This window comes from Empidonax traillii, unplaced genomic scaffold (genome assembly GCF_003031625.1).
Source record: "Empidonax traillii isolate 1590-97213 ecotype Southwest subspecies unplaced genomic scaffold, ASM303162v1 scaffold334:size599637, whole genome shotgun sequence".
Taxonomy (NCBI): Eukaryota; Metazoa; Chordata; class Aves; order Passeriformes; family Tyrannidae; genus Empidonax; species Empidonax traillii.
In genome coordinates, this window is record NW_020955527.1 from 340,951 (window position 1) to 363,562 (window position 22,612).

The following is a 22,612-nucleotide window of genomic DNA, read 5'->3' on the forward strand; positions in this document are numbered from 1 at the left end:
TAGGCCTCAGTCTCCCTTGCAATAAATGGGAGTTTCCACAGAAGAGAAACCAGAATCATCATCTGCTGTGTTCTGGGGTGGGAGGTTTGGTTGTTTTTTATTTACATTCAAGAACCCATTGTTATCAGTTACGCATGTTTGTAACAAAGCCCTTTTCCAAAATACTTCCAGCCGTGGCAGCAGAGAACACAGTCGCTGTCCGATTACCACATCCAAAGCTCAGGCAGATCCTACATTGCATCCTGCAGCCTGGTTTCACAGCTCCACCTCAACATGCCACTGCATGCTTTATTGGAACAAACTACCTCCTCTTTCTGTGCACTGCACGATCTCACACTTGCTGATTTCACTCCTTCTAGGTTAGCTGTGCCTTTGCTGAGCAGAAATATTGCTATTCCAAGGAAAGGAACAGTGACAAGTCACTCCAGACAGGTCATTGTTAGCAGCCATGACTGCTAACACATGGCACAGCAAGGCTGCTGAGCAGGGACTGTCATTCTCATTTTACAGATAGGAAAATAAACCCCTTATGAAGGCAAGGACAAAAACTGGCACTTTCCAGGTGACCAGATTAGCTGCTTTTGAATACCAGTCATTACTAGTGTTTTCTCTCCATTTGCCACGTTAATCCCAGGGAGCATGTCAGTGACTCTCCCCGCTCTGCCCCCAAACAGCTGCAGATCTTCATCTCACCCCTTGATCAGTCACCAAACATCCTGTTACTGGACACCTTCTCTGACAAATCAACTGCACGATTAACACCATTTCAATAAACTCAGGGTAATTCTGTACCTCAACCTCACAGACTGAAGTCCTCTCCTGATTCTCCAGAGGGCTTTGTGTGCCTCACAGTCACATATTACACCGGTTCCATCACCGCAATCTCTCTTCATTGCCAAAAAAACACGTGTTTATAAAGCCCCAAAACTGCACAGATTACAGAAAACCTAATGTAGAGAAAAAATTTGTGCCACTGGGTTGGCATGCTTGACAGGATTCTGCTCCTGGCACAGAGCAGGGACATGCCAGGGAGCTGGTACGGGTTTTGGGGCCAGCCTGCCTGAAGCAGCTGCCACAGTGAGCTACAGCATGACCCTAAAGCACAGAAAATCTCTGCACTGCTGTCCTTGGCACTGGGTGCAAGGCAGCTCACCCCTCTGCCAAACACTCTCAACTAGAAGACTTAACCTTGGGGTGAAGACTTCTGGTGATGATCAATGAGCAAAGGAGAGGCTGAGACAAGGGCTCAAATGCTTCTGGCTCACACAACTCAATTCTTGCCACCACACACAAACCCAGTTTTAGTTTTGCTGCCTCTCCCATTTAGAGCGGTCTCCTTGACAAGCACATGCTGTGGTTCCTGCAATCCCACAGTAACCTTGGCTGTTAGTTCTCTATCTACACATGGATTCCAACCTATTCAGCCAGAAGCAGAGATTTTTTCCTAGGATTTTCTAAATCTTTTAATCTTCTATTTCTGAAATCTGGAATTCTACTTTTTAAAGTTCATATTCATGAAGGGAGATTGAAGTGACCAAACTGCTGGTACTAGGGAGAGAAAAAGTGCTATTTTTCATTCTTCAGTTGCAGTTCATGGCATCTCATTTCACAGTCTCCAGCCAGGGAAAAGCTTACATAAGAGTTAATGCAGAGATTGAAGTGACTTACAGAACATTTCACTAACAGAAAAACGCCCTGCAGAAACTGGGAAGGAACAGGATTTGTCTACAGTGCTCTGCTGGGGAGACAGACAGGGACTGGTATAATCTCAAGATTTGCCAGTATTAAACATCACTTAATACCAGAGAGACTTGGACATGATGGAGAGTCTAATGAAGAGGCACAAGGTTGATGAAAGGATAGAAGCACTTGACATACAGGGAGAGGCTGGGGGAACTGAGAGCATGCTTTGAAAAGAAGAGCTGGACTAAAGGATTTCTTGAAGTCCCAGCCTCAGTTGTCCTTCAGTTCTGTGAGAAATAGGGAGAATGTGATTTGTTTAGTCTAGAAGGAGAAAGCTGAATGGGCATAACAGATTCCTTTGCAGACAGCAATCCAGGTTTCTTCTTCCCAGTACAGATCAAGGAGTAACAGGCTACCTTTGGGGAATGAAGACGTAGGCTGAGTTTCTACAGGTAGTGCTGGAGCAGACCATGGAATGACATCAGTAGCCGATTTAAAGAAGAAAGCAGGTGAAGTGCCATCAGAACAACTGAGGTATTGCCAATCCTGCTTCAGAGGGGACCTGACTTTGCACCATATTTCACTGATTTAAAAGACACTTGGAACAGCCCTACCTGCTGCCAGGGCTTTGCCTCACACCTGTCTCTCCGGTTTATAGCACTGCCAGGCCACAATTGTTCCACCAGCATTTGCCATGCCAAGAATCTGTCTCAAGTGGAAGTATTTAGATTTGTGAAAAACAAATCGGGTAGTTTCAAGAACAGGGAACAAGATAGTGCTTTATTTAGAAAAATATTAACCACTGTAGCCTCAGCAGAGGGTTTGGCAGATGAGGAACCAGCAAGCCACAGAGAAACAAAACCCAGAGAGCAAGTACTGCAGAACAACTGTACTGCACACACAATGCAAACTCTGCCCTAAGGAATTATGTCAGAACAAGGTTAATTATTTCTATTGGACTAATACTTTCCATTTAATTTATTTTTATAAATCAATCTGCATAATGTACACTGGCATCCTTTATGTTTCAATTTTGCTTACAGTAATAAAACTAACTCTGCAAATCATCCCTGGCTACATGTTATTTTTATATCCAAGAGCACCAAATGCTAAAAGCTTGGCAGCATAGATCTGACTAAGAGAGAGAAAAAGCATTCATTCTACTTCCCAAACATAGCATAATAAGACCATGCTCCACAGCCTGATTTTAAAGCAGTGGGATGCAAATGACTCAGCCTACGTTAAAATTAGAGGTATGATGAGATTTTGAGACTGCGAGAGAAGTACTGAATTAAATGCTTTTTCACTTGACTCAAATAGGCTTTTTTTTATTAGTGCCTGGTAAAGGAAATACTAGCAACTTTAAAAGTCTGTGAACCAGTCAAGCCAACAAGGTGTTTCACGAAGCTGTGAGTGTGACCTGCCACTGTCAGCACTGCAGGAAAGCCTGTGATGCCAGAGCACAAGAGCTGCACGGGGCGGGTGCTGTGGCTCTGGCCCCCTGTGACAGTGTGGTGTGGCACCCCCAGCCCCCAGTGCTGGCACAGAGGATGAGGCGAGGCCGGGATAAAGGGGAAGGGGCAGCACGGTGCCACACACGTGCCTGCTGGCAGCGATACCCAGGGCTCCTGCCCACAGTCTCCTTCGGCTCCTCCAGCCCATTTACTGGGACGTTCAGGGTGCTTTCCCCAAGCCCCTCTTCCTCCCAGCACCGGGAAGTGCCACAGCCCCGCTCCCAGCACAGCGGGGAGAGCGGGTGGGCAGCGAGGGCCCCTCTCCCACTCCCTGCAGCAGCAGCAGCAGCAGCGGCACCGGCACAACCAACGCCTTCCTCGAGTCAAACACCGACACTGCTCGCACAGCCAGGAGGCACCTGGCTCAGAGCCACCCAAACACGGTTTTCTGTATCTTCTAGTGCTTCTCTTATAATGAATACCTACTCAACCTCACCCCATATATATATATATATGAATGTATGTACACACACACATAGATATTTTTAACATATGTAAAGAAATTTAAAGAACCCCAACATTTTAAATACTAGATTAAAAAAAGCATTAACTGGAACATTTCACTAGTCCAAATGACCAAATCAAAACATTCCCATTCCCCTCCTCCCAGATACACTACTTACAGCCAGCAGGAATGTGTCACAGCTCAGCATTCCAGCCCACTGCCTCCCCAGGCTTTTCCTTTCTCCTGCAGGAAATCCTCCAGCTGGCCTTGCTTTGTTCTGTAGCATATTTTAAATTCAGCTTCTTTGCATCAATTGAATTCAGGTGCAGCAGGAACTTGGTACCTGCACATGAGTGTTGTTCCTCATGAGATTTCCTTACGTTCAATTTCCTTACAAGCAAATTAGAAGAAAAGAAAAAAAAAAAAGAAGGGAATGATTCTTTCAGTAATTTTCTGCCTTTCTGCAATTCTCAAAGGCAGAATTGCATTCTCAAAGAAGTGTGAGAAACCAATTACCACCGAAGGACTGTGCATCTCCCAACATGGATTAACCAAGTCCTGCTTGGGTTCATGATGAACGGTTTGCTCAAATAAGTGTTGCAGACTTCTCCTTAACAAGAGAATTCTTGAATTCCTCAAACCTTTATGTTTAGAAGCAAAATTATTTACAGGTTGGTCGTCATAAAACACTCTGGGCCAGACGTTATCCTGGACATTGATTCTGTGGAGACTCAAGCAAATGCATATGATGTCTCTCTCAAGTTTTCTCGGGGAAGGGCCGTGCCCACAATGGGCACTGGGTTTGGAGGTGTAAGGGGCTGAATGCTGAGGGCAGAACCCTTGGGGCCTGTTCCTCCACACAGCCATGGCTGTGACGCAGCAGCACAGGGACAGGAAGGAGTCATGGATTATGGGTGAGGAAAACCAAACCCTCAGTTTGGTGCAGGTAGAGCTGGAGGGCATGCATCACTCTTGTTTCAGAAGCAGCACCCTTAGCCTGGGGCTGAAAGAAGCAAAATAGGGAGTAAGGTAGGTCACTTGCCAGGCAGATCATCCTCAGTTGGGTTTGGTTTGGTTTGGTTTGGTTTGTTTGTTGTGGGTTTTTTGATGCTTGACAGCTATTACCACTAAATAGCAGAACCTGTGACAATAGAGAGAGAACATAATTGCTTTGCTCTGAGAACATGAGCAGCATTTTCACCAAACAAGACTGGACTTGTTGGGTTATTTTAATTCTTGGCATAGCTGGGCATGTCTTATCTCCAGCTCGGAAAAAAAGGAAATGCATAATGAAGACAGTCAGTTGTCTTGTAGGTAACTGCACACAATTCCCACCACAGGACAGGATTGTTGGCAAGACATGGTATCAGTATAGGGAAACTTAATACTGCCAGCTGAATAGATCTGTCACATTTCTTTCTGCAAAATATTATGTCTACTGCTACTAGAAATAGCACAGCTGAGTGATAAAATTTAAAAAAATGTGAGAAATATTTTCTCTATTTTCAAGTCTATTTGCCTTGTGAATATTGACAATATTTTGTTTTATCAGAGTCATGTTTTATGCCCACAGGGCCAGAACTTCTCCAACCCCTACACCCACGTTCTCATCAACAGCAGCAGAGCTTAAACAGATTCTGCAGCAGCTCATATAGGACCAAGAAAGTAGGCTTGTTGGGTGCATTTATCTAAAAAGAAATAGGAATAAAATAACCTTATACAAGAATATTGCCCTTAAAACACTGAAACACGCTCTTTAATATCTGCTGACTGAGGCCTGGTCCTACAGAGACTGAAAGGATTTCACATTGCCAGAACCTTCCTTCCATGAATAGCCACTGATTTCATGTACTACTTTAGGATCAGGTCTTAGAGGACACTATTTTTAACTACATGAAGAACAAGCATGTCTAAAACACCTTAAACCCTCCAGCTGAGGCTATATATATTTTAAAGCCATTCTAATATGTGCATAATTAATGTGAATATTACTCAGCAAAGGGTAAACAGCAAGTGCTGCAGTAACTCTAATGTCACTAATTTCATTACTCTACTGAAATATGCTACTGTAAATGAACTAGTACACTATGAAGTGTTATAAATAATTAAAACTAAAACTGCAACTAACAAAATGAATGAACCAAGAACATTCTGTAACCCCGTGTTCCTACCCAACTTCATAATTTTCTAATTTGAGTAAAACACTCTATCTGCGTCTGTCTGAGCACAGAAAGGAATTTGTTCATAGAATTTGCTAATTTGGAAAGAACTTTGGTTGGAAAAAAGTTGAAATGTTAAAACCTGTACACTATGACAGAACATCAATACACACACCACAAAACATAAACTGCTCCTCTGTCACCCTTCCCAGGCACCCAGGTGAAGCCACAGCAGTGGGGACAATCCAAACCAAGCTGCTGCTGACGTTGGGACATCAAGTCCTAAGAAGGAACACATCCTACCTGGTCTCAGAGGATGGGGACAGAGATGGACTTCTCCAGTCATCCCAGCTGACACAGCTTGATGCTGAAGGAGGTGAGCAGGAAGGAACTCTGTCTCCCCAGCCAGGCTCTCCCACAGCAATATCTGCCGTGCTGCACCATGGGCAAGGCTGGATGCTGAGTGCAAGGCTGAGGCAGAAGAAGTAGGTTCTACTTCGGCATGTGAAGTTGGAGCAGTTCAGCTTTTGAGATCTAGAGAGGAGAAGAGACAGATGAACAGCATACCAGTGATATAACTGTATCTTTTAGAGAGATTTTTAAAGCAGATGAAAGGTGCTTTTGTGCAACTTGTTAAACTGCTGCTCCATTCCTCCAGTCAATAGCAAGTGTCAAATTGTTTTTGCAGAAGTTTTCTGCTTTGTTTTGCTTTTGAATTTTCATTCTTTGGTTTCACTGAAATAAAAGGCCTCTTTTTTTTAGACAGACATAAAAGGGGCTGACAACTTCTGCTGCTTCGTTACCTCCAGGTGAATTCCATATTCTATATTCTGCTCCTTCACTCCTCTTGGCTTCCTGCTCTGTCTTCTCTGAAGTACCACAGAGTTTTCCACCTGCCTTTTTTTTTTTTCTTAATTTTTATTTGTTGGTGTATGTTTACAGGACAAAAAGCTTTATCAATTAATCTACTGTTTATGCTGCTAGCCCTGATGTTCACTGTAAGGGAGCACCATCCCTGCGAATGAGCCGGGGCCAGACCCTGCACAGCTGCCAGCAGGTGCAGCCCCGTCCCCCTCCAGAGCAGCAGGTGGGATGCTGAGGGGGGTTAGCCCCAGGATGAACTCTCAGGGAGAAATATCCATGAGGAGAGAGCTCTGACCTTGCTTCTGGAGCCTGCAGGAAGGGGGTTCCTACATCTCTGTAGCCCACCACAGCACAGAAGGGTTCTTAGTGCCACTGGCTTAGGTGGGTCCATGGGCCCTCCTGGGCTGCTGGCTGGCTGCTGGGCTGCATCCACCTCTCACTAGTGGGAAAGAGGGGAGGCAGAAGGGAAAAGCCTCACCTATCTGCATAAGCCTGAGTTGTGCAGTTACACTGCAAATCACTCAGGACAAAAATCCTCCTGCCCCACAGTGCAAGGGAGTTCCCCCTGGCAGAGCTGGGGCAGGCACAGCAGGTGAGAACGGCCCAGGGGAGAAGCTCGTCTGGAACTGCCCTCTGACAGTGAGAGAAAAGATCCTCCATCCATCTGTCCTGCCCACCCTGGCTATGGCAACCTCTGTGGGAAGCCAAGCAGGGGACTGACAGCCCGTTCTAGTACAGACAGCCCACAGGCCACCCCAGGGGGGCTCAGGACCATATGAGGAGCTTTGTCAGGCACTGAGCAATGCTGGAAAGAACAGGATGCTCCTGCAGGGATGCACTTCTCTGGGAGATCTCAACTTCTGGACAAAGTTGTGCAGCTGAGAGCAGAAGCCTGTAATACCACCCTGCCCTGGATGAGGACACCAGTGCTGGGTATAAGCAGGGATGTTCATAATTCTCACTTTTTTACAATAAAGACCGATTAATCCTGTCCTCGCTAATCTGCCGTGACAGAACAGCTGACCTAAGATTCCTCCAAGCTGCAATGTGTGTTTACAGCTGCAGGAGCCAGAGGTTGTTAAGCACAGAGTTAACTCCCACAGACCAACTATTTCCTTCTTTTTTTTAATAACTATTTCTTTAAGCAAGTGTCTCCTGGTATTTTAAAAATTCATTTTAATCAATTTAAAATTAATAACGAAGGAGCAAAATCCTTAGGGCCTGAAAGCTCCAATCTCTGCCAGGCTGGAAGTGATGAGTCAGCTCCAGCACGGCCGCCATGGAGCAGCTGAGGGCCGCCCAGAGAGCTGAATTAGGTCACTCGGTTTGCTATTCATGGAGTGGTGGCTGTCCCTGCCATTGGATGGTTCCCTCTTTCTGAGGAGAGCTGCGGCACTGCGAGGCACTGCTGTGGCACCTCGCTGCTGCTGCTGCTCCATCCATGGGTACTTATCGGGCAGGAGCACAATGGAGCCTCTCCAAGAGGAGGGAAAGGACAGTGGCAGCAGGACACAGCACACACAGGGCCCTCCCTCTCCCGCAGTGCTGCACGGCATCTCCTCAGACTCCTGCCCTGATCACTAACCCGTGCTCTGCTTGGGCCAGGAACGGGAACAGCAGTGTCCACAGCCAGTCCTCCAGCTCCCGCCTCCACCCAAACCACAACTTACGCTCAGGCTCGGCTCTGCTCACTTCCCAAGGGAACATGTGCTCCCAGGGTGCCAGAGCAGAGCCACTGTGCTCCCTCACTAATTACCTGTTTCTAATTGCAGTGCCACAGTCCCAGCAGGAAGCTCCTATGGCAGCTCCCCAGGGGGATTAACATTGAGCCTTCGCTTTGTACACTGATGCAGCACATGAAGAAAAGCAGTTCCCACCTCGTGTGCCATGGGAGCCATGCCAGTGGGTTACCTGTGTGTCTGTGGGTCGCCGTGGCACTGGGATGCCGGCACGCAGCAAGGCCAGCCTGGGCGGCAGTGGGAGGCTGCATTCACGGGCTGTAGGAAAGAAGAAATGTGCAGTATCAAACACTACATTTTCAAAGCTTTTCTTTCCAATCTCTTTCCATTTGTTCAGTATTTTTAAGGGTAATACATGGAGGGAAAATGAAGTGACTGACAACAGATGATTCTGAATTGTTGGCTTTGGTAGCACGAAGGGAAAATGCAAGAGCGCTGCAAACAGCAGCACATTTCCAGCATATCTAACTTTCAGCAATTTCTGCCATGGGCCTGAGAGTATATTAAAGGGTGCTAGTGATTATAAAGCATGTACTAGATCAAGGAGATTCTCCTGCAATATTTTAATTTTCACTTAAATTAAATTTACATTATAATTTACACCACTCTGCTTACAAACAGGGAAAGAGGCACTGCAATTGTAGCAGCAGGCATGCATACCTTCATTTATTCTTCCCTATTTTTAACTTGTGGTTAAACTTAACAGACTTCCAAGTGCAAGTAGATTGAAGCTCCATCTAGTGCCAGGGGCCGGGAAGTTACTGAGAGATTTGCACTCCAAAAATAGCAAACGTGCTCACAAAACTATGGAGGAGCAGCAGACAGCCTGGAATCCCAGGGCTGTCCCACGCAGTCGACAATGCTGTGGAAATGCTGTTACAGTGTATAAGGGCTTCATGTTAAAGCTGCTGTACCTTGGGCCAAGCAGAGCCTGGACTGGGGCACAGCCCCCCAGACACCTCTGCCATGGTGAGAGGGGTCCCTTGTTCCCCACCATGCTCCACCACCAACACGCCCTGCACGGCTCCTCTCGCAGCATCCACGGATCCGGGCCCTCCTGCTGCATCCCAGTTCACCCAGCTAACCCCCAGCCAAAGCTCTCAGTGGCTCTGAAATGCCCTTGTTGTTAAATACACAGCTGGAGCACCTGCCAGCAGGTCACCACCACCTCTTGCACAGACACCTCCTAATGGTAGCACAGAAAATGGGTATCTATCGCCAACACACAAAGCATCTAGCTGGTGCTAATGTTCCCTTCCTCTCTTTTTCTGCATTTTTTTTGCAATGACACCTGCTAGAACTGTACCTGTTTCTTAATGTTTCCTTTCACCCATACCAGAGTGACTGCTCTACAGTTGCACAGTATTAGCCTTTCAGACTGAATACACGTCTTCTAAGCACATAATTCATGTATTCAAAAATATTTCTTTCGTCATCTTTTGTGATTATGCAGAACAACTTTGAGCAGAATAACGTTCATATGTTTTGTTTCTCAAAAACACGGTATTTGACTGGATGCAATGGAGAGAAAAGCCCTGCCGCTATGGCAGAAATAATTCTATCAGTGCTGAAACTACGTAGTACTTCAACTATCAAAGATTCACACCAAAATATTCTAAGTATTAAATACACTGGTGCTTCTTTGACAAGCTAACTGCAGGTGAGTTGACTGCTGCTCAGAGTTAGGACGGAGTTTTTTGCGGTTAAAGAAAAATTTAGTATCAAATTAAAAAAATTGCAAAAAACCCCACATTTAGCCATTCATGCTTCATTCAAACAATAATATTCATTTGCAATTTTATAGAGCATTATAAGATTCGAACTGTATAAATTCTTTGAGAAAATATGTTTTTAGGATATATTATTTTAGACATACATTTAGATATACATTTAGAACATATTCAGAATTATTATTAAATGCTTTTGCAGAGAGTGAATATTTTGGGTAGAAATTGTGTATCACAGATAAATTTATGTATCTATGATCCAAAAATCCTGTGGATTTTTAACAAGTAACAAGCATTAACAGCGAAATTATTAGCGACCAGAGGAGGAAACAGCACCCAGACAAACATATTTACAGATATGTCAGTGAAAGCAAGCTGAATGAAGGAAATAACGCCCTGAACAAAGCCCCAGAGCTCCCCGGCTGAACCACGTGGGCGACGGAAGGCGCAGCGGAAAGCCATGCGGGAACAATCCCCTACAGACACGGAGCTGGGAACACAGCCGGGCTGGGAGCACTCCCCAGGACGTGGCCGGGTGGGGGCCCGTGGGAGGGGTCCCCCCGTCCCTGCTGTGCACCATAACACGACAGGAGCTAAACTTTGGGGTTTCTTTCTTAATGCACGCTCGCACAGTCCAGAAAGTCAGATCACCTATTAAATAAGTAAAATTGTATCCACCAGTAACTGTAAGAGAGAAAAAGCCAAGCAGATGAAGCCTGAGCAAGGTTAAATGTTCTCCTTCATCTCCCATCATTTCTTGCTGCGGTCAGTGAAGTGCAGAGAGATCACAGGTTCACACTTCACACCACAATAAGGCTGTTGCCTGTGTTACTGCACTGCACAAATATCTGCAGAAAAAATGACTCTGTCAAGATCCTGTGCTTGCTCTGCTCCATTTTCCACCTTTCTGCTTTCTCTCCCTCTAACTCTGTGCTTCACCACCCCTCTTATTGCATTTCTTAGCCTCAGTTTTGGCTTTTCAGATTAACTTCCACACCATCTTTCACCCACTGCAACAGTCACTTTCCAGAGGCACGTGATGAGTCCCCATGAGCTCGGGCAAAAAAATGTAAAGACTTTGGACTGATGATGCTCCCACCTTCCCTACATTGTGTCAAGCTATCTACAAACTTACTGAATTTCACAGTACATACCCTTGTTTCATAACTGAAAAGTTAACAGTTACCTGTTTGGGTTCTGTTTGCTTGATTTAAAGCAAAACAAAATGCTGCAGGCCCTAAGCACACGGAGGAGTCCGACTATTTGGTAACTGTGAAAGCATAGAAAGCTGGGTCATACGGACATAATTCTGCACTTCTCACTCCTGTAGGGACTCACATCAAAACACCATTATGAACCGGAGATTACCTGTCCAAGTAAGAATTTACATCTTAATTTCTAGGATTAACGTTTATTTTTTGTTGGCCATCAACGAAAATTTACCTTAGAAGTCCTAAAGCCGAGCAAAGTTCCATGACTTCAGACATCTTTTTTAGTGCTTTGGCCAGTCTGTAAACCACATGCACAAAGAACTGTCCTTCCTCATGTTTTAAGTACTTCTGAAAGCCACTGAAATGGAAGCAGCTTCATGCCCTTATCTGACATAGCCATATCCCTACTCTTGCACCTAATTTTCAGAGTTACATTTTAGGTTTGTTCTGTTTGAACTTGATGGTCAAACAGGGGATAAGGAAGGCAAACTCCTCAGAACTGCTTACGTAACTGATCCTTAGGAAGACAATGATTTTGCTGAGCTATCTGTATTGACCATACCGGGCCAAACTCCTCCACAGAGACAAAACTCTCATCCACACATGGAGTTACACCACTGTTCTAAATAACGTAAGACGCAGCAGAAAAGCATCCTCTTTCCAGAACTTTCTGGATGGTTCAGGCACAGCTGTACAGGGCTCTCTGCAGTGCAGCCACAGCTATGCTGGCATGGGACAGGACCTTCTTCATGCACAGGTGTAGCTGTGCAACAGAACTCTGCACTAAGGTCTTAATGATTGCTTCAGTTTGTATTACTGTATTTTTTAAACCTAGCTTCAAGTTTTCCACTCATTAATACGTCATTTTTACAATTTGTTTCTAGCTAACAGTCATCCCAGCCTTTAGTGGCTTCCTGGGTTTTCAGCCCAGTCCCTCAGGTAGCCGTGGAAGGACCTGGCACAGCTCATCCCCTTACAAGGCTGACACAGATGGCTCCTAGCTGTCACCAGCTGACTTGGGGCACTTGTAAATCAGCGTTCCCCTCTGCACTTCCGAAAGCACTTGTGGTGAAGAGAAAGACCGCCACAGGAACTCAGTCTGGTCAGGAGGTGAAGTCACCAGAGCAGTGCCCACAGGCACCAGCTGCTGGCACCACAGCCACAGCGCATGAGCCCCGGTTCTGGGAAGTTTAACTCCACAGAAAAACCCTGCCGTGTTCTGCTGGTGGTTGCTTGCCCTCCTGTCTGTACAGAAATGCTGGTTACAGTTATTTGCAAATGGTGAAAACTGTGATGAGCTTGGTGAAAAACAGGTGGAATCTGGGACATCATAACAGTTGGACTTGGAGGTCTTTCCCAACCTAAACGATTTTATGGGAAGTAATCCTGCCTTTGGCTGTCTCACCATTCTGAGCACAGCAGCAGCTCTGGTACTTACAAGGCTTGACAGAAAACTCCAAGTTGCATTATTAACAAAATATAGCCCTCCTTCAAATTTTTGGCCAATTTCAACTTTTCTGTTACCAAGATAAAAGCTGTGAAGTTTCTCACAAAGCTATAAATAGTAAGTACACTCTGACTAAGCACAGATGGAACTTTAAAATCCTTTCAAATGATTATTTTTCTTAGATGTGATCCAACATCAGTTTCAGGCAAAGTTCTAATCCAAAGGAAAAAGACCAATAATTGTTACAAGCTGCACAAAACCCATCAAACTGTGGATTTAGTATGCAATTAAATTCCAGAAAGAACAATTACCAGGCAAAATATAGGAAGAGACTAAAATGCAAGAAATTACTATTTCACAACTATTTTTCATACAGATATAGCTTACAATCAGCCCATTTCATATGTCCATCAGTCCAGGTACTGATGTTAAAATGACCCATTACATCAATCAATTTTAAAAATTATATATACATATATATAAATCCTTCACTTAACAAATGCCTCAGATTCCAATTAAGCCTCACAACAAAAACCAAAACCCTGGAGGTCCCTGCTCTTACAATCTTTAACATACAGAGTACACCCTCATTTTCTTAAATCCAACAGACTCAAAGGAGGTGCTGCAGTAGTGTGTATACAAATAATATTATAATAATTGTATAACATAGAGCACAAACAAATAAGGCACTTAAGAGTGAAAACAGAATTAAAGAATCGTGATTTTCAGAAGCAGCACTAGTGACTGCTGAATCTGCAAATTATACAAGATACCTGGTAGCTTCATAGCATTAAATAACAGTAACCCAATTTAGACTTCACTTCCTAAATATATTACTAGAGTTATTTCACAATAGAAATAACTATTATAGAAATGACTAGAAGCTCAGCTACCAAAGCAGGTGGCAAATCCTCTACTCTCATCCTTCCATTTGTGTTCAGAAGATCCCAGGCTTCCATGACCACATGGTCTGTGCAGCTCTTACAAAAGGTGATATTCCCTGTGAGGCAGCACCAGAATTCCCTGACCCACTCTGCACTCTGACACCCAGGTGAAATGTTTGCTCTGTCAAAGAGGAGAGGCACTGGACCACCACACATCAACCTAGTGAGGCTCTGGAATCCCAGGATTCCAGGAAAGCAGCAGCTTTTCCCCCAGCCCCGGCTCAGCTGGCAATGTCCACGGGGTCTCTGTCTCCCGTGAGGCAGGACTGGATGTGGGCTGAGAGGGCTCAGGGGGCCCAGGAAGGCACAGCTACTCCTCCTGGGGCAGAAGGGATGGACGAATGCCTTGGAGGGTGGGGGCATGCCAGAAGGCGAGATCTCTCCAGGCAAGAGGGGTGCCTTTGGATAAAGTCTTGGAAACCCACAGGTTCTTGTGTAGGATACTTGCATGCTTGTACCAAGCTGCCTGCCATCCATGCAAAACCCCCCTCTCATTAGTCAAGGGATAATGATGATAGCATAGCAAACAAGCAGCTCCTAAATCCCCAAGGCCTGCCCCTGGGTGATGTCTGCCTCCATATTAATTAAATCTACTTACTAAAGTAACACAATTTGGAATCCTTACTGCAGCTTGGAAAAAAACAAACAAACAACCCAACAAAAAAGTCAAACACATTTTGGTTGAACTCTAAAACTAATGGGCTCATCAGCCTCACGTCCATTTCAGATGGATGCATTCCATTCTGGGCCAGCAATGGTGTTTAACTGGGACCTCCTACAGACCAGCATTAAAAAGAGAAGTCATCCTCAACGGCACCTTCAGACTGAAGAGAGCATTTTCTCCTTCTCATGGAAGGAATCTGTGGAGGGAAGATGATGAAGGCAATCCAAACTTCACAAAAACCTTTAGCTATTTAAAAAGCCAAAAGGAACGTTAAAGGCTGTAACTCATTGGTAGATACAGTGATGTTTCTGGGATACATGGATGCTGCTGTCCAAATTCAGAGGGGGAAAGGCACTGTGAAAATAGAACAGAGGAAAAACTTAAGGAATTAAGCTTAAATATGCAAATGAGCTCTTCTCCAACTACCTCGTAATCCAAGTAATTAGTAGAAAACAACACTCCGTCCCATGACAACTGAACTAGGTTTTGAAAGGTCTAAGAACACCCTGAAGTATGCTGTAGAGGTATCCATTACAAATATCTGGGGATATAACCTCAGGAAAAGGCAGAATAATTTACTGTATACTATGCCTTGACATATTCAAGTATGAGATCTAACTTCTGGAATTATAGCCACAAAGCTATTGACATGGACAGCCATCACACCCTAATGCCCTGAGAATCACAACAGACACCCTATAAGGCAAAACCACCCTGGAAGTGATCCCCCCATCGATTTCAATGACAAGAAAGACAGACAGAGCCACTGCCCCAAAACAAGCCCTTAAAGTTGCTGGGGAACATTTCTACGACCCATGACAGCCTTGGAGCAGCCATCCTGCCCAGGGCCCAGCATCACTGCAGCAAACCACCAGCACCAGCCCCGCCTATTGTAACGGAATGGGGAAACTAAATTATTGCAACAGAGACTTGGAGGAATCTGGAAGAATGAAACCCGAAATCGGCAGTTGCAAACCCCTGCAAAAATACAATGGAACAGACGCTGGTGTGTGAGACAGGGACACACCGGGCCTGCGGTGAGGTCCGGGAACGTTGCAGCGGGGGGATCGGGCGGAGGGCAGGGGGGTCACCCATCACCGAGGGGCGCAAAGGCAGATCTGAGACTGTAGAAACAATACAGAAATGAGGGGCTGCGCAGGGGCCGCCTCGGCTCAGCGGAGCCGGGCCACGGGGAGGACGGAGCGCCGGGCCCTCAGGGCATTTCCAGGAGCGGGCACCGCTCCGCCGCAGCAGCCCAGCTGTGACCCCCCCGGTCCCCTCAGGACGGCGCTCCGTGAGGGCACCCAGCGCCGTCCCCTGGGCCCCGGGAGCCGCGTCCGGCTGTCCCGGTCCGGGACGGGCGGGGGGCGCCGCCGCCGGTACTCACCGCTCCCAGAGCTCCGGCGGGGCCATCGGGGCGGCCGTACAGACCGCCCGACCCCGGCCCAGCGCTGCCGGCCCCGACCGCCGGGCCTGCCGCGGGCAGCGCAGCGCACCGCGATCGCGTCGGGCCGGGCCGGGCCGGGCCCCCGCAGCATCCCCGAGCACCGGCCGCCCCGACCTGCCGGAGGACCCTGGCGCGGGCACGGGACGGGCAACTGGGCCCTGTCCCCGCCCCGTCCCCGCTCCCCCCCGGCCGCGGGGGCGGTGCCGGCCGCGCCCCTCCTTCCCCCGCCCCCGGCGCGGCAGCGCAGGGCTGGGCTGGGCCGCGCCGCCGCCGCCGCAGCGCTCGGTCCGCTCCGCCGCCGCACCGCCGGGACCGCAGCCCGCCCCGCGCCCCCGGCCCGCCCGCCGCCCGCTCGTGCCCGCCCGCCGCCCCGCGATCATGGCCGGCTGGCAGAGCTACGTGGACAACCTTATGTGCGATGGCTGCTGCCAGGAGGCCGCCATTGTGGGCTACTGCGACGCCAAGTACGTCTGGGCAGCCACGGCCGGCGGCATCTTCCAGAGCATTACGGTGAGCGGGGCTGGCGGCAGCGGCGCCGGGAGCGGGGGCGAGGGGCCGCGCCCGGGGCACGGGGGCACCTTGCGGGCGGGGGGGAACGGGCCCGGCCGCTCGCGCCGCCTTTTTCTGCGCGGCGGGAGCGGCGTGGGGCCGATCCCGCGGGCGGGGGCGGCGGCCGGCCGGGGCGGGGGGGGGGGGGGGGGGGGGGGGGGGCCCGGGGGGGGGGGGGGGGGGGGGGGGGGGGGGGGGGGGGGGGGGACGCGGGCGGCGGGCCCGGCTGCGGGGCGGGCGACGGGCGGAGGAGGCGGCGGAGGAAGGCGGCTCGAGCGCCGCCGCGCCGGCGGCTCCATGTTTTCTCCGCCAAGATGGCGCTCTGCCATTGATGCTCCCCCGCCCTGCCCGCCCGCGCCCCCGGCCCGCCCGGCCCCGCCGCCCGAGCACAAGGGCCGTGCGGGGCGGCCGGCGCGGCTCCCCCGGCCCCGTGCGGCCCCGCCCCGGGCGCGGCGGGCACGGTCCCGGCCCTGGCCGGGGCGGAGCGGGGCCGCCTGGGCCGCGGTCGGGGGGCCGGGCCCGCCGTGACGCTGCACTTTGCGGCCGCCGCGGCGCGGCCGGGCCCGCGCCCCCCCCCCCCGGTCCGCCCGGGCCCGGGCCGGGCCCCTCCCGAGGGGGAGGCGGAGGGGCCGCGGTGGCGGGAGTTGCCCGGGCCCTGCGGTCCGGCCACGCCGCTGATGCCGCGGGTGCGGGCGGGCCCCGAACTGATCTCCCGGGACAGGTGCGGACGGAGCCCACGCCGGCTCCGGGGTCAAGGCACCGACATTCGCCCTGTCCCGTTTAACGGGCCGGGCCCGGGATCGCCGCTGCAGAGGCTCCCCCGCGCACAGCGCTGGTGCCTAACAAAGCCCTGTGTGCTGGAGCACTTCCTGCGGGGAGCGGGGGAAAATCACGGCCTCAGCCTCTTCACACGAGACAGCAGCATTTCTAAATAGAAATTAAACAATAAAACGCTGCCGTGCTAACTCTGAGCTCTTTCCTTTGACAGCCAGGAGAAATAGATATGATTGTAGGAAAAGACCGAGAGGGTTTCTTCACCAATGGTCTGACCCTTGGTGCAAAGAAGTGCTCTGTGATCAGAGATAGCCTGTATGTCGATGGTGACTGCACAATGGACATCAGGACAAAGAGTCAAGGTGGTGAGCCGACATACAATGTTGCTGTAGGCAGAGCTGGACGAGGTAAGTATCGTTTCCTCATTGCTAAATGAAGAATCTAAGCCTAAGCATAGACTCCAGCTATTAAGAACACCAGACCCCTGTATGTAATGTTTAGTTTTGGGAAGTGGTGCAAGGGGGTGGGTGGTAATGTTCTGGCTGAGTTCTGCCTGGAATCACACTTGTCCCCATGCCCACCTGTGTCCTAGCCCAGCACCAGGCAGTGCAATGGTTAAACAGATCCCTGGCGAGCAGGAAAAAGAGCAGGCTGCAGCTCCAAGTAGATTTTCCTGATATTCTGTCACTTGGTACTTGAAGCTCAGGAGGGGTCTGTTAATGACAGGCAGTGACTGCAGCTTTCTCACTGTGAACTGCTCAATGGAAATTTTTTTTTGCAAAAATGCGAATCCCTTATATGAGCTGCTCCTACTTGACTTTTAAGAAGCTCTACACTAACTCTTCTTGCACTTCCTATTGAGCTTGCTGAAGTCTGTCTTCAGGCAGAAATGCCTGTCCAGTCTGGTGCCACTGAGAAATGTGCTCCTCGTGCTGTTCATTTAACTTCCAGTAAAAGCTGTTGTGGGGCAGGCACTCAGCTGGGATAAAATACTGGCTATGATTGGCGTGCCTTATGTCAGGGACACCTGGGCTGATGGTTTCAGGCTGGCTGTGGAACAAGTTTGTAAGTGATAGACTTTTGCTTATAGGTGTCAGTCCAAAAGCAAAGCTGATGGTGTCTGTAGGGTAAAGCCTGGGGCAGGGATGCAAGAAGAGAGTTGGCAGTGCTGGAGTGAAACAAACATAGTTCTGACTTGTGAAACGCCACTGAGAACTGTCTTAAACTTTGATGAGCAAATTGGAATGGAAATAGAATTATAGAGTCAGTTAGATTGTAAAAGCCCTCCAAGATCATCCAGTCCAGCCGTTCCCCCAGCACTGCCAAGGCCACCACTAACCCACATCCCCGAGTGCCACATCCACATGGCAGCAGGCAAGCAGCCTCCACCGCTGCCCTGGGCAGCCTGTGCCAGGGCTCGACAACCTTTTTGGTGAAGAAAGGTTCCCTAATATCCACCCTAAACCTCCCCTGGTGCAAGTTGAGGCTGATGTATGATCACCTCTAGGTAGGCTGCAGTATTGCCACCTTGGCTAACAGTCCCTGGCCTGTGGCAGCCCAGAGTTCATTGTGTCCCTGTCCCTGCTGGGGACATCTGCTGGCAGCTTCCAGTCACACTTATGGGTGAGGAACCTCTGGGTATTCCTTTGCCATACAATCTGGACACCTTGCTGGCATGGGGGGAGCGGGGAGAGACCCAGCATGACAGTCATCCCTGCACTTCGTCCTACGCAGAAAGCACGATTTGTAGTTCTGTTACTGCATGGAAGGTCTTAGCCCAGCTCACCCTGTGGGTTTTCCCCCAGCATCAGGGCAGTTACTCTGGCCCCTACACCAGCAGTGACCACAACAGCCCAGAAGAGGGGAATGTTCCTCCGCAGCTCTCCAGTCACACTGTGCACACACTGCACCTCTGCCACACCCAGGGATTTCCTTGCTGGGTGATGACTGATGGTGAAAGGCACTGTGACGCTTTTTGGAGATAACTGGGGGCATTTATTTTAGCAGTGAACTCTTAAAAGTTCTGTAGCTACATAAAATCCCTGAGGATAGCTTGTACCTTCTCCCAGCTCTGTCTACATTTGTGTTTTTACAAAACTTAAACTAGGTTAGTACCCAAATACTAAATCTTGAATTTGAGGGTGTTTATTGCACTGCCTAAAACATGCATTATTTCCTTGTCTAACACACTCTTTTTAAAACTTTTTTCTTTTCTCTTTCAGTCTTGGTCTTTGTAATGGGCAAAGAAGGGGTCCATGGAGGCGGATTGAATAAGAAGGCATACTCAATGGCAAAATACTTGAGAGACTCTGGGTTCTAGTTGTTAGGCAGACTGTTAAGTATTAGGGGAAGATTGCTATTAAATTTTCCTGGCGGTGAGCTTTAAACCTTACATTCTGGAAACTTTACTAGCAATGCAGGGTGATGGGGTATGAACCTGTGTCTCCTTTGTATCCCTTTGTTGGTGGGGAAAGGTGTTTTTTTTTTTTTTCCTTTAATTCTGTTCATTTCTGTTTTGTTTCCTTGTGTACTCCAGCACTGGTTATAGTCATGGGAAAGGAAGGTGTCCATGGAGGGACACTCAACAAGAAAGCATTTGAACTGGTTTTATACCTGAGGAGGTCTGATGTCTGAGCAGCCTCTCCCCATCCACCTAGCAGCTGTCTGCACCACCACCTGCTTGTGCTCAGTCCTGCCAGACTATAGATGGTAGTTTATGTTTTTTATTTACCCATTTCCTACTGTCATAACTCCAGTTCCCCCTTGTTCATCTCTGTAACCACTGTAGGTAACTGAGCCCGTCTGGCACCACCACGAGGAGGATATGCATGTGATACCTTGAAACTCGGGAGGGGAACATGCCAAGTGTAGGCTCTGCTTCGTCTTAGCAATTAGTGTGATATTGACAACTAAACCAACTGAGATACTAAACAAGGTGCCGATTGTACAATCTAATTTGATCAATGCCTCTTTAGCACTTTGAGCAAGTCACAGCTCACTAGTCTTCCTTTCACAGAGCACGGTTGGGAGGAAAAAAAGTGCATGCATATCTTCACTTCTGTCCCGCTCTTTGTTTCTGTTTTTTAAACCCACGTGTTTGCTTACACCCATTTTTATAGTGCCTGGTTTGTTTAACCAAATTGCCACTCAAAAGCTATTAATGTCACATTAGTTTTGTCATTGCACTTCACTGTAGGCTTAAGTTTCTTATTTTTTCTTGATGATGTCTGAAGCTTGTACTGCTTAACAAGTGCAATCACAAAACTATGAAAGGGTACAGATGCACTTCCTCCCATGACCTTAAACCACCATCCCAGGGACTCCCCAGACATTCCATCATTGCAATAGCTCAGGCACTTTTTTTTTTTTTTTTTTTTTTTTTTTTTTGCCAGCTCCTGTTCTGTAGTTGAGTTGTGCAAGGCTGCCACTTTGGCTGTTAGTTAGCCCGCCGTAACCAGCTGGAGTGTGTCTGGTTTGAGTTTCTCATAGGACCAATTTTAATTTGCAGCTTGAGGGTCTTGGGGGGGAGGGGTTGTTTCTGTTTTTTAATATGAAATTGCAGTGTCATTGTGGAAAACTGCCACCTTCAGCTACTCTGGGAGATGTGACTGGTTTCAGTCTTTCTGCCAGATCCCTCTGTGGCACAGAGTTTGGCTGCTCTGAAGCCACTGTTTGGATGAAGGCCGGTAGTTTGCAAGTTAAACTGTCAAAATGCCATTTCAAATTTCAAATCTTCATTTGGCCTGTCACACCCCTGCTGCAGAAATGATGTAGTGAGCTGCCTTGTGCACGAGTCATCTGAAATGTCTGTAACCGAACTCTCAGTTCAGGCCCAGTTCTGACCTGTATGTCCATTGCAAGAACTGCAGAACTCTGTATACTAAAGAATAAATGGGAGATGGTAGTGGTTGGAATAACTGACTTGGCTGTCTTGTGATGAATTTTTTAATATGTATTCTGTGCCATACTATTGTTAAAAAAAAAAAAAAAAAATGAACTGTTGCTATTGTGAGATGGATTTTAACTGACTCCGAGAGTTTCTTTCGACTGGCACTACCTTAGGGACATTCTAGTATTTGCTTCTGTTGTTGGGCCTTGTGGATAATGTACAGATTTAAACAAATTCTTGTCGCTGATTTGTCCATTTCTTTCCCTGCACTTTGTTACATCTGGGATACAGTCTAACTCATCTGATTTAATATGCATTTCAAAAAATGCCATAACTATTAAAAACACCTTGTTTACAGACAGATGAAATAAATTTATTCCAACCAAACAAAACCAGACTGTTGGTAATTTCTTCCCACCACCTAAGAATCCTCTGAGGCCCTTCAGTGTGTGGCTAACATGAGGCCTAAGTGCAGTTCTAAGTTTTGCAGGACAGGAATAGTACGATAATATAACTTCAGCCAAAGGCCAGGCAATCTTTGGGGTAATCTTAAATTAAATAATTTCTCTCACTTAACTCCACATTTATCCACCTCCATGGTGGGGAGTTCCCCCACCCTCTGAGTGCCCAGTACACCATCCCTGAAACAAGCTGGAGGAGACTTGACACAGGACACGGCCAAGGGGTTGGGGATGGTTGGGCCTGGATGTGCTCCCCTCACCCAGGAAGAGGCAGATTTAAGATCTTCAGTACCCCAAAAGATTCCACCTGAATTAAGTACTTCTACTACCTGAGCACTCCAAAAGCACAAGTCCAGTGGGATGTGATGGTGAATCCTGGAGCTTGTGGCATGGGAAAGAGAGCCGAGCCCAGATCAGGGGAGGTGACAACGTAGCAAGTCTCGGCCTTCCTGGGCCCTGACACCAGTCAGGTGCTGCTGGGCATGACCCAAAAACGCCTTTGTTCTCCCCCCTTCCCCCACACCGACATTAGTGCCAGAGCTGCACCTGCTGCTCTGCTTGGCACGAGGTTGGGTCTAACTAAACCCTTCCTATATATAGTGTTTATATTCTCCCACTGCCAAGTGGCTCCATGTCTGGCACTGGGAGAGCCAGTTCAAAGTTGGAACAGATGAACACGCACAGAGCAAATTCCTGTTCAATACTAAGTAGTACAGAGGGTGCAAACCTCCTGCTTCCCCCATAAAACACACGTGAAACTGTGCTCAGTGTCTCACCGCAATTTCAAATTGCACTCACCTTTTGATGAACTCCTTGTTTCTCCCTGGTCAGGGATGGGGGTGCAGGTACATCCCCAAAGCTGCTTCTGTGGTAAGGCCAGAGTGTCAGAAATTGACTGTAGCGGCACCTCAGAGGAAGGAGCAGCTGCTGGCAGCACACACCAGGTACTTGTCATCACATTCCTTGGTTATACGTTGTTCCTTTCTGACGAATTCCCTTGCCCAAGCAGGTGTCTGTATGTCACTTGAATACTTGCTAAGAATTAGATGTTGCTTGAATTACTTTTTCAAATGCATTTGTTGGTGAATTTCTGTA

The 22,612-nt window shown here is 48.2% G+C and overlaps 1 protein-coding gene and 1 long non-coding RNA gene across 7 annotated transcripts in view; one reads left to right on the forward strand and one right to left on the reverse strand.

Moving 5' to 3' along the window:
* The window catches only part of LOC114061417, a 34,263-nt gene extending 18,423 nt beyond the window's left edge, over positions 1-15,840 (reverse strand). For 4 of the 5 annotated variants that reach the window (XR_003572114.1, XR_003572115.1, XR_003572111.1 and 1 more), the window contains exons 1-2: positions 6,105-8,673; positions 3,821-4,032 (exon numbers count right to left, since the gene is read on the reverse strand). This is a non-coding gene — a long non-coding RNA (uncharacterized LOC114061417). Of the gene's footprint in view, positions 1-3,820; positions 4,033-6,104; positions 8,674-15,784 lie in introns of those variants that run through there. The other variant, XR_003572113.1, reaches the window with a different exon arrangement.
* Positions 15,841-16,088: 248 nt separating this feature from the next.
* PFN2 (profilin 2) lies at positions 16,089-21,448 on the forward strand. 2 transcript variants are annotated; one of them, XM_027891892.1, is made up of 3 exons: positions 16,089-16,354; positions 17,382-17,574; positions 19,390-21,448. In XM_027891892.1, exons 1-3 carry the CDS (start codon positions 16,223-16,225, stop codon positions 19,485-19,487), a joined length of 423 nt encoding a protein of 140 aa, XP_027747693.1. In that variant the 5' UTR covers positions 16,089-16,222; the 3' UTR covers positions 19,488-21,448. The 2 variants fall into 2 exon arrangements, with proteins under 2 accessions (XP_027747693.1, XP_027747694.1); XM_027891893.1 differs by having other exon boundaries at positions 16,096-16,354; positions 19,704-19,807.
* Positions 21,449-22,612: the final 1,164 nt, after the last annotated feature.

Coding starts and splice junctions, on each gene's coding strand:
- PFN2 (XM_027891892.1), top strand. CDS start 16,223: ATGGCCGGCTGGCAGAGCTACGTGGACAACCTTATGTGCGATGGCTGC. Junction 16,355..17,381: donor GCATCTTCCAGAGCATTACG/GTGAGCGGGGCT, acceptor TTCCTTTGACAG/CCAGGAGAAATAGATATGAT. Junction 17,575..19,389: donor TGTAGGCAGAGCTGGACGAG/GTAAGTATCGTT, acceptor TTTCTCTTTCAG/TCTTGGTCTTTGTAATGGGC.